The sequence below is a fragment of the Sprattus sprattus genome, assembly GCF_963457725.1.
Source record: "Sprattus sprattus genome assembly, chromosome: 17".
Classification (NCBI taxonomy): domain Eukaryota; kingdom Metazoa; phylum Chordata; class Actinopteri; order Clupeiformes; family Clupeidae; genus Sprattus; species Sprattus sprattus.
In genome coordinates, this window is record NC_137915.1 from 7,398,654 (window position 1) to 7,411,085 (window position 12,432).

Here is a 12,432-nt window from a genome sequence, read left to right on the forward strand (position 1 = left end):
CCCCCCCATGTATGAAATTCATCCAGCTGAGGTGGGGATGTAAAAACCAGAGGGGGGGTAAATCCCCCCCATCCCCCCCGGCAAATCGCACCCTGGATACTCCCACAACAGGACAGACTGTTCACCTGCGGTGAGTGTTCTCAAGGCATAGTCCAGTCATGAGCTGGTGTGTTTAACTTCCTTAAAGACAATTTGCTCATGTGTAAAGATGGGGGTACTTAAAAAAAGTCTTTCTCTGGTGATGGCATTTAGCAAGTGGTCACTTTACTCAATCTGAGGAAATCCTTACATTGTAGGTACCGTCACAGAATAGGTCAACCCCTAAATATAGTTTGGCATCACATTGTAGCAGGAGCCATGCTGACGCCGAAGCCAGTCTTTGGTAATGCTTGAGTAAGCGCAGCCATCAGAGCCAGCAGCTTGGGTCTATGTAACCAAAAACCTGGGAAATGGTTGGGATCTCTGATACTATAGTTTCAGTGCAGCTTCGCCATGCTGAGCCGTGCATACCGAACAATCCTCGTACCGGTACGTTAACGTCACTGGAGAGGTTGAAAGGCCTTTATCTGATATAGATGTAAGCTGTGATATTTTCCATACATCCACGGAGCCATTCGCCCCCCTCACACTTGGACCCTCCCCCACTGTTATCTCTTCAGTAATGTAAATGAATACACTCCCAACTTCCATGAGCACGCGCACACGGTGTGTTGGTTTGCCGTCAGAGATATGTGGTATGCTGTACAGTTGTCTAGCTGACCTTCCACCGGCTCCCTCTCTGCCCTGCTGAATAATGGATGGAAAGCCTGAAGTGAACGGCTCGCGTGAGGAGTTCTGATAGAGGGAAAGGGAGAGGGAGAGGGAGGAAGGGGGAGCTCCACCTCCCTTACTCATAATTGGGGGGAAGGTGAGGTTTGGTGAGAGGTGAAGCTGTATGTTAAGGAATGCCCCCCTTCCCCTCACACACACACACACACACACACTGCCTCATTACTAAACATGCAGGGAGCAGAGGTGCTGCTCGAGAAGTCAATCATTAATGAAAGCCTGCCCCTTCTCCTATTACCACAAACTAAAGAGAGGGTACAGAGAGCGCAAGCAAGCTCATAGATGTGAAATGATAAAGAGGATTGCTGTATACACAATGTCTAGTATTTACAGCCGTTGTAAACCTTCCCATTGCTGTCCACATAATTACCTGCATAGACTCTGTAACGTGAGACGTGTGTGTGTGTGTGTGTAACTAAAGTAAAATTGTAGGCCTGCAGATGTGGTCGAAGTCCAGCTTTTGTCTTTTCTGGGCTATGGCTTAGTTTAGTTTAGATAAATATGACAATCTAAGTCTCTCTCTTTCTCTTTCTCAGGGCTCTGGACACGTGTCAAAGGTCATCTGGAGGACCGTGACTTGTTGAACCTGGACTCTGATGCTGCACCTATCGGCCTCCAGCATTCAAGGAACAACTGACTGACTCACCAGGCATTTTTGTCCTTTCTCAGGCCATTTTCCTACTTTGCTTTCTTTTCTCCTTCAGTTTAGGATGTGCTGAGGTGTGGATAGTACTAATAATGACTCATCATATTTGAATTTCAAAAAAAAAATCTAAATGTGAAATCATGTGATCTTATTTTGGAATACCATAATTTCTCTGTGAACACCGGCTTGCAGAGTTCCACCCCAGATCCACCATCAGTCCTCCGCAGGATGTCGTCCCTCCATGCCTGTTGGAATCCCAGTCTGAAGTGGAGCAGCAGGTGTACCACAGTATTACCTGGAGCTTTTTGAAAACTAGGAAAATGGTGTGTGACTGTGCGTCAAAAGAAACACGCTTGATTAATCCAGAATGGATTATACCTCTGAGGAAAGCTTAATAGCTGGTATTTCCACAGCTATACTAGGACTCAAATTCGACTGTGTGCCTCTTAACATAACCGCAATATGAATCTGAGCTTTTCGAATCTGATGGCACCAGAAATGGTGTCACCCTTCTGAATATTCAGTATTGGAAATAGAGAACGTGAAACAAACTCTATTGGGCACTTGTATTTGTTAGGGCATGGAGAAGCCAACTAACCTTTTAGCTGATGTTTTTCTATTACTTCCATATTGGACACATTTGAATCCTGTTCCTTTCCCTGTTTTGTGCAACTGTGAAACACTTCCTTCCTGAGCATAGTGACCCCCATAGTGTTGGAGGTTTGAATCGATCTTGGATGTCTAAGGGCAGTTCTCTGGTGGATTAAGACCGACTTCGGTGTCAACATTGCAGTTGAAGGTCTCCAAGGAAAACGACAACTTCAGCTGTTAAACCTTTGGGATGTTTTAATCGATTCAATTCTTCAACATAATTGTAGTCAAGAGTTTGGAGGACAAGGCAGGAGAGGTTTCGTCGGGCCATAGACCGGGCCGAAGGTCATGGCCGAGCACGGCGAGTTGCTTGCAGAAATGGCTACTATTGGGCGTCTGTCTGCTACGGAGCGTCTCAAGCACGCTCAGAAGCGCCGCGTTCAGCAGCTGAAGGGCTGGGCTCAAATGGAAAAGGAGGGTGCCCGGGTGGGTAAGACGGCACAGAAGGCAGACAAGACCAAGAAGAAGGACAAGGAGCAAAGCCGGAGGGTCGTCTTCCCTAATAATATCACCCTGCTAGAGTCAGCTGCACGCAATGACTTAGAAGAAGGTGAGTAAATGTCGAAGAAGCCCCATCTAAATACTGCTCATCTAACAATAACGCCCCAGTTAGGTCTTTTATTCTTGGAGTACTCCACTTTGTTTAGATGATGAAGTGGTTATCCCTAACCCCCATCAGCTAGTTACTAATAAAAGAACATGGAGGCCTAATCCTGGAATTCCTTGGTTTATCAAATCCATTAATTAGCCACTTAAGCACTGGATTGCACAACAACTTACTAAGAATGGGATTGCCTTCCTTAAAGGCTGGAGATCCAGAGCAGTATCCCTGTGGATACATTCATTCATTCAGCATGCTTTGACAAACCTGGGTCAAATATCACCAAACCAGGGAAGCTGAGTGCGCCAGCAAGCTAATTGATTATTCCTCAAGGGTTGGCCTGTACAGAGTAGCGCTCAAGGAACGCCATCAGATCAGGTTTAAAGGATCATCTTGTCTTGCTCCTAGGGAATGACAGGGTATTATGCCAAGTTAAAGAGTTTTTATCCAGCTCTATGCAAACACACCTGATTCAGGTGATCACGGTTCCTTGGAGTACCTGATCTGCTGTGATCAAAAACCCAAGCCCTGTTTAAGCTAGTAGATAAAGTTAAAGGAATAGTTAATGGAATTAACATATCACCAATAATTCATTTTAAAGTTTGCATATGTATGTCTTCTTTAAAAACAATGCAGTCAGTGATTTGGTTTTCGTGAAGGGTTGTTGTTATTTTAGCTCAACGACCAATAGAATTACACCTCTCCCTTCTGTTCTCCTGAGACATCATGTTAATTGGCGAGGGTTGTTTATGGCTCAGTCCGGCCCACTGTGTTTCCCATATAGAAAGCCAGGACTCTTAAGAAACACTAGAGGTTATTTTAGTGCAAAAATGGAATGGAACAGCTAGAGGACCATGAGGAGCAAGTCACTGAAAAGTGTATGGAATTAGATTTGCAGACTGCACCTTTTAATTACCATCCGATATTAAAAGAAAGAAATCTAAAATGTCACAAATGTAGCAATATCGACAGCTTTTTTTCTTGTTTATTTGATTTATTAAAAAGCATATTGGTTCCATTTCAACCTTTGTTCTGCCAAAGCAACCATCATCAAACAGACCTGTGCATCTGGACTGAAGACAAAACACTTGATAACAAATACAAATACGAAATAACACAAATACAAGGCATTCAAGGTCATGTTCCTGAAATAAAACAAAAATGTTAACCATTCAGATGGTGTATCCAAAACAAGGAAGGAACTTTAAAAGACAGCATTTAACGTGTTTAAAAGAAGAAAAAAAAAACATTTTCTTCATGACATAACCAAGCTCTTTGTAAGCAGAGTCTAATGCTATATCTGTTGAAGAGTTTCTTATTGCCCTCCGTATCGTTGAACTTTGGAAAGGCTCTGCTCAGCTTGACATTGGACTTGTATCAACCTTGGTGTTAACAGCACACAGTCCTTTTATAAACAAACTTCACACTGGAAGGAAATGGCTCTCATTTCATACAGCAGAGTATTAATGTATTATCAGACATGACGTTTTCTTTCCCCATGGCGCTGTTGTTCCAAGCTGCTTAGAGGGAGAACATGATTGGGTTTAATGACTCATCTTGTGCCTACTGTGGCTTGATGGAGGTGAATAATGCAGTCATTTTGTTTTGTATTTTCAGTAAGGGAACTGCTGAAAAGTGGAGTCAGTCCAGACCTGGTCAATGAGGATGGGCTCACAGCATTGCACCAGGTACATACACAGACATACATGCACACATACTTACATTCAGCCTAAATTCATGTCACCAGACACAAGGCCATACAGGCTTCTTCTCCAGTTACATATGGTTTCACTCACTCAGATGCTCTCCCATATCAGGTGTTGTTAATTGAGTACATTATATAATTACAGAATGAGTTTGTTGTGGTTTTCACAGCTTCAGATGTTTATTTATGCCTTTATTTGAAAAGGGAGGGTGTACATTGATAAACATTTCCCAGAAAATGTAAATGCACCAGAATTAGCTTGGTTAGCTAGTTTTCATCCGTTGTCCCTTGGCATGGCATGAGACCAACCTAACAGCGGGTCTTATTCCTCCACCTTACCCCTCTCGGGCCTCAGACTCTGGGGTACCCACTACAGTACATGTATAGAGCTGTACAGTACTTTCCTTAATGGACAAATGAGGGGATTGAAGAGAAACTGGAGAGAGAAGGGAGGGCAGACTAACTCCAAAACTTCCTACAGTACCTTGTTGATTCACAACTTTGCTCTCCCCCTTCTCAGTGCTATGTCTACCATGCCTAGGCTTACTCACACTGTTCCCCTCAAGAAATGCGAGCGCTCAGAAAGCTCACTGTTCATCCACACAGTTGCTAAGTCTGTTCAACAGTCTGACACGTAAATACACACCTCATACCTCATCCTAGTATTGCCTCTGCCTTGCATTTGTGAAATGAAAACACCGTGCTGACGCACCCCTGTACACACAGACTCTCTCTGTTGTGGCAAACGTAACGCTTCATCATACACAAAACAGTCACTTACAAATCCAGAGTGGGAGTTCCTTTGAAGTGCACTCACTCCTGTCTGTGTGGGTTTGTCTATGCTCCCTCTGTCCAAAAAGTGGACAGGGTGTTTACCTAGCAGAAGGGTGGGGAGACCTATGCAAATGCTATTTATAATTTTAGTACACTGCTAGTACAAGTGGATTTCCACACCAGGCTTGAAGGGATTATGATTGGTTGGTTCCTGGATACATTCGAGTCAGACTATGAATGACCAAATGGTCTACTCTAAACAAATGAAATACATTTGACAGCTTTTTAGAATTCAGTTGGTTGTCACTTAATTAAAAAGGTTAATTATAAACATGGCTGTGGAAGCTTTTGGCTTACATTAAACAGCATAGATAGTTCTTGCATTTTCAATTACATTACTCTGTGACCACCATCTTAACCCAACCAGCATTACTGTTATATTATCTTTTAGTACCTACAGAAATGTCTATGCTCAGGACCTTTTCCATTTTGAAACAGAAGACATGATTGTTTGTATGCGTGTGCAGTGTTGTATAGATGACTTCGAGGACATAGTGCGGTGTCTGCTGGAGGCAGGCGCCACTGTGAACGCCTCTGACAGCGAGCTGTGGACCCCGTTACACGCTGCTGCCACCTGTGGACATACTGGGCTGGTGCAGCTGCTGGTGCAGGCGTGAGTGAACATTCCCATCTCCTCTCTGTTTGTCCAAGTCTACTTTACCTATATCAGACCTACATGCCTACATCACCTCTTTTTGTGAGCGTGCCTGTGTCTGACTGATTACTTGGTGTACATTTCCTCTCTTTAATTTGTGTGTTTCTGTCTGCATCCTGTGTGATCTTATCTCTCCTCTCACGGATGTTTCAGTGGCTTTCAGTCTGCCTTCGAAACATTGACACTATTTTATATTTGTTTCGTGTCTGCGTGTGTTTGTGTCTGGCTTCTCTCAGTGGGGCAGACGTGCTAGCGGTTAACGCTGACGGGAACATGCCCTATGACCTCTGTGAGGACGAAGCTACTCTGGAACTCATTGAGATGGTCATGGCAGAGCGAGGCAAGTCTTGCCCCTGTACTTTACACGCCCTCACATCCACTAAAGTATTAAACCTGCTTTAATTTATCAAACTATATGGACATTTATTTTGCACAAAGGGGAAAGGGAGGGGCAAGGAGAAACTGATACATATTAAGCATGAGGTGGCTCACTTTTAACTTGATTTTTTCATACTTTCTGTGGAACTGTTCACTCTCCCCTCTCAGGCATTACACAGGAGCGTATTGATGAGTGCCGAGGAGCGAGGGAGAGGGAGATGCTGACGGATGTTCAGGCGCTGATGGACAGTGGAGGAGACCTGAGCTCAAGGGACGAGCATGAGGCCACATTGGTATGTGCTTGATTTTTTTTGACAGAATTAAGGTGTGGCAAGGCTCACTTCTCTTGCAAGGTAACTGATTTTGAGGATATCTTTTAATCCCTCCATGGTGTTTAGCTGCATGTTGCGGCCGCCAATGGGTATGTGTCAGTAGGGGAGCTTCTACTGGAGCACAGGTTCCCTATGGAGGAGAAGGACAGCGATGGCTGGACGCCGCTCCATGCTGCCGCCTGCTGGGGACAGGTGAGCATTGCAACACATTTGCAGAGCTCGATTCAATTTTATTACCCAAATTAAAACCGCAGTTAGCATGGTCATCAGGGAATAGTGTACACAGAGTGCTATGGGGAATGAGGGGGATTCCCCCCACCTTCTGGTCTATATATCTTTCCTCTTTTGAATTATTATTTTTATCCCTGGTGATGTGATGATCAAGTTTGCATTAACAAATAACAAGGCCAAGTCAAATGTTAAAATATGCGTTTTAACTCATAAGTGTTAAGAATGGGGTCGATTCCCGGTGTGTTGAACCAAGGGTTTAAAGTTAATGATTAGAATGTCCAACATCTGCTCTGACCAAATCTCTAAGCTTGATTTATTCAAGTTGCTGTCTAGAGAGCTACCTGGTTAACAGTTTGTGGAGGGTGAAATTGAAGCACTCTTTTGATTAATCAGTTCAGTAACCTCTAGTGCAGAAACAAATCTCATAGTAATGTCTTAAACGAACAGCTGGCTAACTCCTGCAATGCACATCTGGGCTTTATGTTCGCTTTTTAAGCCATTGCATGCTTTAACAGCTGTAAAAAAATAGACTAATGGCTTCGTAGTCCACTGTAAATAGCCCACTGTGGCTCAGGATTTATTTTCATGAATAAAAACATTTTAAAAAACATCCACCCCTCTGATTTAAAAAAAAAAATGTATTCATTTATTTGTATACAAGTCATTTCCTGAGTATATAATACTATATTCTGTAGGGATTTTAAATATCTTTTGTTTTAATATTACAGAATGTTTGTCACTTAAGTAATATGTCCTTATTAAACCAACCATTTTGTCACCCACATCATCAGACAGAGGCTTACTGTGGTGTTCCCATCCTTATGTTTCAGCTTCAGATGGTGGAGCTGTTAGTGGCTCACGGGGCCAACCTGAGCGCCAAATCAGTCCTGGAGGAGACGCCCCTGGGTAAGAGCAGCTCAGTAGGGAGGCACAGACATTTGGCTCAAGTCTGTCTCCACCATGTGCATACATGTGCCACAGACTATAGAAAAGTCTCTGCAGGGTTTTTATTTATTTATAGTCATGGGGCCATTGCAAGATGAAGCCCATAAGAATGTTATTCCATGTGAAATCAGCACAGAACTGATTGTGAGTTGTCTGTCTGTGATCATGTTTGGCCTCAGGCCCCGTACCTGTCTTGTCATGGCCGTGGGGAAAGCCTTGATTAACCCCACTCACTCATGTCATATGAAGAAGGGAAACCTCAGGATTCTTCAACCTGGGCCCTACTTTTCAATATTTTTGGGTCCAAATTTTTCCCTAGGGACAAAAACAATGCACACCACACCACTGGCAGGCTCGTAAAGGTTGTTATGAAGGTCTGATGGTATCGAAAGGATCTCTTCAGAGATGAACCTGCATCAGTTTACCTCACTTACTGTACAGAAAATGACAGTCTGTAGTTTGTACAGTCAGTATTTGACTGTTCTCTTCTCTGGCCTCTGACGCAGTATCCCCTTCAGTGCCTCTAGTCGATTATTGAGGGGAGGGGCTTTGGACTACAGGCACTGAATGGGATGCCAACATGTAATTTTCTGCAGTGCATGCTTGCTTCATAGGATTCCATTGTGTAGCCATTTTGCAGTTGTCTGTTTAAGCGTCCTAACTCAATGCTGGACAGGTTTTGATCGATTTTGTCCCCAGTTAAAATTGGGACCCAATAAGATAAGTTTTTGTTTTATTTAATTTCAATAAATGTGTTTATGGAAGCTTAGCCTGAGTTGGAACTGTTCTGCAAACATGGGGGGTTTGTACAATTGCCTTTGCAGATGTGAGATTTGTGGATAATGCTATATATTCACGTGGTTGATGTTTCTGTAGATGTTTGCGCAGATGAGGAGGTGAGGGCCAAGATGATGGACCTGAAGCACAAACACGATGCCATCATGAAGAGTCAGGATCGACACAAGGGCTCCTTACAGAGACGAGCCTCCAGCGCCAGCAGCAGAGGGTAAGAGCAGAAAAACCAAAACCTTCAAAATGGCTACAGTGGGAGTTTAGTCACAATCTAATGTTTTACTGTTGCATCTATAGGATATTAATAAATTGGTGTCTCTGCAAGGCTGATCGAAATGTGTCATGTTTATGTCTGCAGATCTGCATTCATTGTTGTTGACCTGTGTGTGTTGTTGTGTGGGAGCAGAAAGGTTGTGCGGCGTGTGAGTGTGAATGAGCGCTCCAGCCTGTACAGAAGGGAGCATCGGAAAGAGGCTAAGGTGTGGCAGGAGAGAGGCCGGCAGCCTGAGCCTCCTGACGACGACGACGACAGACAGACAGATGCTGAGCTCAACCAGCATCCAGCGATGGTGAGACAAAACAAAAACATGTACAGCTTTATTAGTTGATCTTTGGGTGTGACATAAGGGGCCCGCTTTTGGTGGTACAACTTGGCGAAAATGACTTAGTTACGATATATGTGAAAATTCTGCAGAGGTGTGGATTGTTGGTAGAGGCGTGGTGAAATATATATACTTCACTGATAGGGAACATTTGCACACTGGATTCACAAACCATCACTGCCCAATTCTGATTTATCTGATTTACTGTAAAACATGTCAAGCTACAATTATAAGCACTTTTTATTCCTTGTAAAAGTGCCCCTGGCGAACGCTGTTCAGAACCCACAGAGATATCACCAATGCATCATCTGTAATCTTGTCTGATGAATTCAGTTTAAAGGGATTGCACGGCAGTGCTTTTGGTCCGCTTTAACCAAACGTTTCTCTAATGAACTCCGGCCTGGCTCTGCACTCAGTGCCTTTGACCACACCTGTACCTCTCTCTCTCCGAAACATCTTATAATGTGCAACAGTGCACATGTGCTGCCGTTAGACCCACAGACTCAAACATTTATATTTGAACAGTTATAACATGCATATAACACTCGTCTGCAGGTCAACCTGCATACCATCAGAGTGAGGCACGCATCCAGAGATCAGTTAAGATTTAATGATGAGAGAGAGACACACACACACACAGCCACACATCCATAATCATGATCAGTGTGACGCATTCAAATAAAAGAATCCACTCATTTCTCGGGTGCCCTTGTGCTTTTCTACCAGGCGTCGAGCTCTGCCGCAGGGTTGCATGGCCAGGATGGGGAGCGGCCTCTGGATTCTGGGGTCCTTGGGAACGGAGGAGCAGCCACCTCCCTGTCCTCCTCTGTGCCTGGAGAGTTGCGTGGAGGGGGCCGCATGGACCGCAGCGCGTCCTACCAGCTGACCCCCCCTTCAGGTACCGTGTTGGGCGAAGGCGATCGAGCGGACAGCATGTCTCGGGAAAAGTCGCACCAAACGCTAGCCGAACTCAAGAGGCAGCGGGCGGCCGCCAAGCTCCATAAACACCCCGCCCCTCCTCCGCCTTTGTCCCCGCCCGCCGAGGAGGAATCTGCCCCTGCTTCTTTCGACCCCACGCTTCCAGAGACACAGGAAGGGGTGGGGCCACAGGAGGAAGTGATCTCACCCAACAGTGTTTACTTCACACCAGCCAGCGGGGACCCGCCCCTCCTCAAACTCCGCGCACCGGAGGAGGATTCGCCCAACACCAAGGAGCCCTGCTGTGGTCTGATGTAGAGGGAGAAATGGCACAGACATGAGAGCTCGGAGTGCACACACAATGTGCGTGAGCTTTAGAAGATTTTTTGTCGATTTTGTTAAATTGATGAGCCTTGCTGAAGCACAGCACCATAGACGCACACCACACACTTCACACTCCCCACACACACACGTACATGCACTAATGCCCAAATACACACAAAGCATCACTGCTGTGCAGGCAATACCCATAATCCTATGGCGGACATGGACATATGCAAGTACATTTTTAAGAGACATTTGCATAGTGTATGGAACATTTGAGCTGAAAAATGAGATTGTATATGGGAAGCGCACTTGAAACAAAGCAAGGCATACGCTATCAAACCGCATACTTGCACGTCAAAGGTTGGGAATAATGGAAATACAGATGTTTTTTTTTTTGTTTTTCTCTCTTCAAGTCGTTCTAACTGTATTGTTTGTTAGAATTATTTAATTTGGGGGATTTTGATCCCAAAGTTCGTACAAGCCTTAAAACATTTTTCTAGACTTAACCTTAATGAGTGAAGTTCAGCACAAACTGTGATTCCATTATGGCTACTAGGCCCAGGACCGCTCATCCCGGGCAGGACCAACAGAACCACCATTTCCATACTCCATTTAACTACATTAAATATATATTTTGGGCCAAATCTCTGGTTTAAGGCTCGAGTCCAAGGGTCTCTTTGCATGGGTTAGGAAACTCGACATCTTACCTGAAAAGGAAATCCCAAATGTTTGTCGAAGCCTTCCACAAAGGCTACTCAACAAATTTTGCACTTTACTGTGTTAAAATGAAGAATGCTATGTTGGAGTAAATAATATCATTGTGTTTTAAAGTAATATTTTCCATGTGTGGCTTTAATTGCAAAACAGACAATCATGTATGATTACACTTTGTTTGATTGTGCTCTTGCGCAGAAGGCAAGTGGTATTTTTTCAGTTGCTATTTGATTTTGATAAGAGGATGAATATGAATGAAGATGTACAATTTAAAGGGTGAAACATTATCCTTAAATAATGGAAGGGTTTTTCACTCTATACAAGATTTCTTTGTAAAAGTGCTTTCCAAGATTTTCACCTAACCCCAGTGTTTGTCAAATATTTCCTAATGCCTAGATTATTTCAAATTATTGGTTATGATTTATGTGTACAGCCGGTGAATTGATTTGGTAAAAATGTTGATCGAGTTTTCTTTTTCTAAAATGAGATCATGCCTAATTGTGATTTAAAAGCTACCTTTATAATTTATTTATTTTATTTATTTAGAAGTGGAACTGAACACTCCTGTTGTAGGAGGGCACAGAGCAGGCGCTGTGGGGGTGTCAATGTAAGCCTTACTCATTTGACCTTGCATTGCCATTTACTTGATGTGCTCAGATGATGTCAATATAGCGATATATAGGGACTGTATCTGTCAACCTCTGGCTCTCAGTCCTCTGTGCCAGGTGGCAATAATAAGGCTTGGATTTCACATAAAAATGCTACTTTGGGAACTCCAGTGCAGATGGTATATAGCACACTAAAAATGCCTGTACAAGTCATTTGTGTTTTTTTTTATCAAACAATAAACACATTGTGATTATAGATAAAAGCAAATTATGCTGTGTCTGCCAAGAGAGCTATTTTGAAAAGTGATCTTACCAACTCCTCTAAGTTATTGTCGTACTCATATGGTGTCCATGAAGGTGATCTTACCAACCCATCTAAGTTAGTGTAATAGTCATATGGTGTTCATGAAGGTGGATAAAACATTCATTATGAAGGTACTAATCTCATCCATGTAAAGCTTGTCAAATAAACCCTCTTATTCCGTTTTGGTTTTCTCAAGTTATTGGTGTAGTGAAGTCAATAACAGATCTGCTAACATAAATCACTGTGAGGAAAAAGACAGTGGCCATATGGAATTATACATCTTCTGTTCATAAATAATATGTGGAAATGCTTTTTCACTTTTACTTTAGTGCGCTTATGATTTGCATTTATGTGAAAAGTA

At 43.4% G+C, this 12,432-nt stretch overlaps 1 protein-coding gene across 1 annotated transcript; it reads left to right on the top strand.

Moving 5' to 3' along the window:
• Window positions 1-2,413: 2,413 nt before the first annotated feature.
• Window positions 2,414-10,436, top strand: ppp1r16a (protein phosphatase 1, regulatory subunit 16A; the record flags this gene model as incomplete). Its single annotated transcript, XM_080854790.1, has 10 exons — window positions 2,414-2,675; window positions 4,344-4,414; window positions 5,733-5,878; window positions 6,157-6,260; window positions 6,467-6,591; window positions 6,697-6,822; window positions 7,692-7,767; window positions 8,683-8,812; window positions 9,005-9,167; window positions 9,927-10,436. 10 exons carry the CDS (start codon window positions 2,414-2,416, stop codon window positions 10,434-10,436), a joined length of 1,713 nt encoding a protein of 570 aa, XP_080710916.1.
• Between the last annotated feature and the right edge of the window lie 1,996 nt (window positions 10,437-12,432).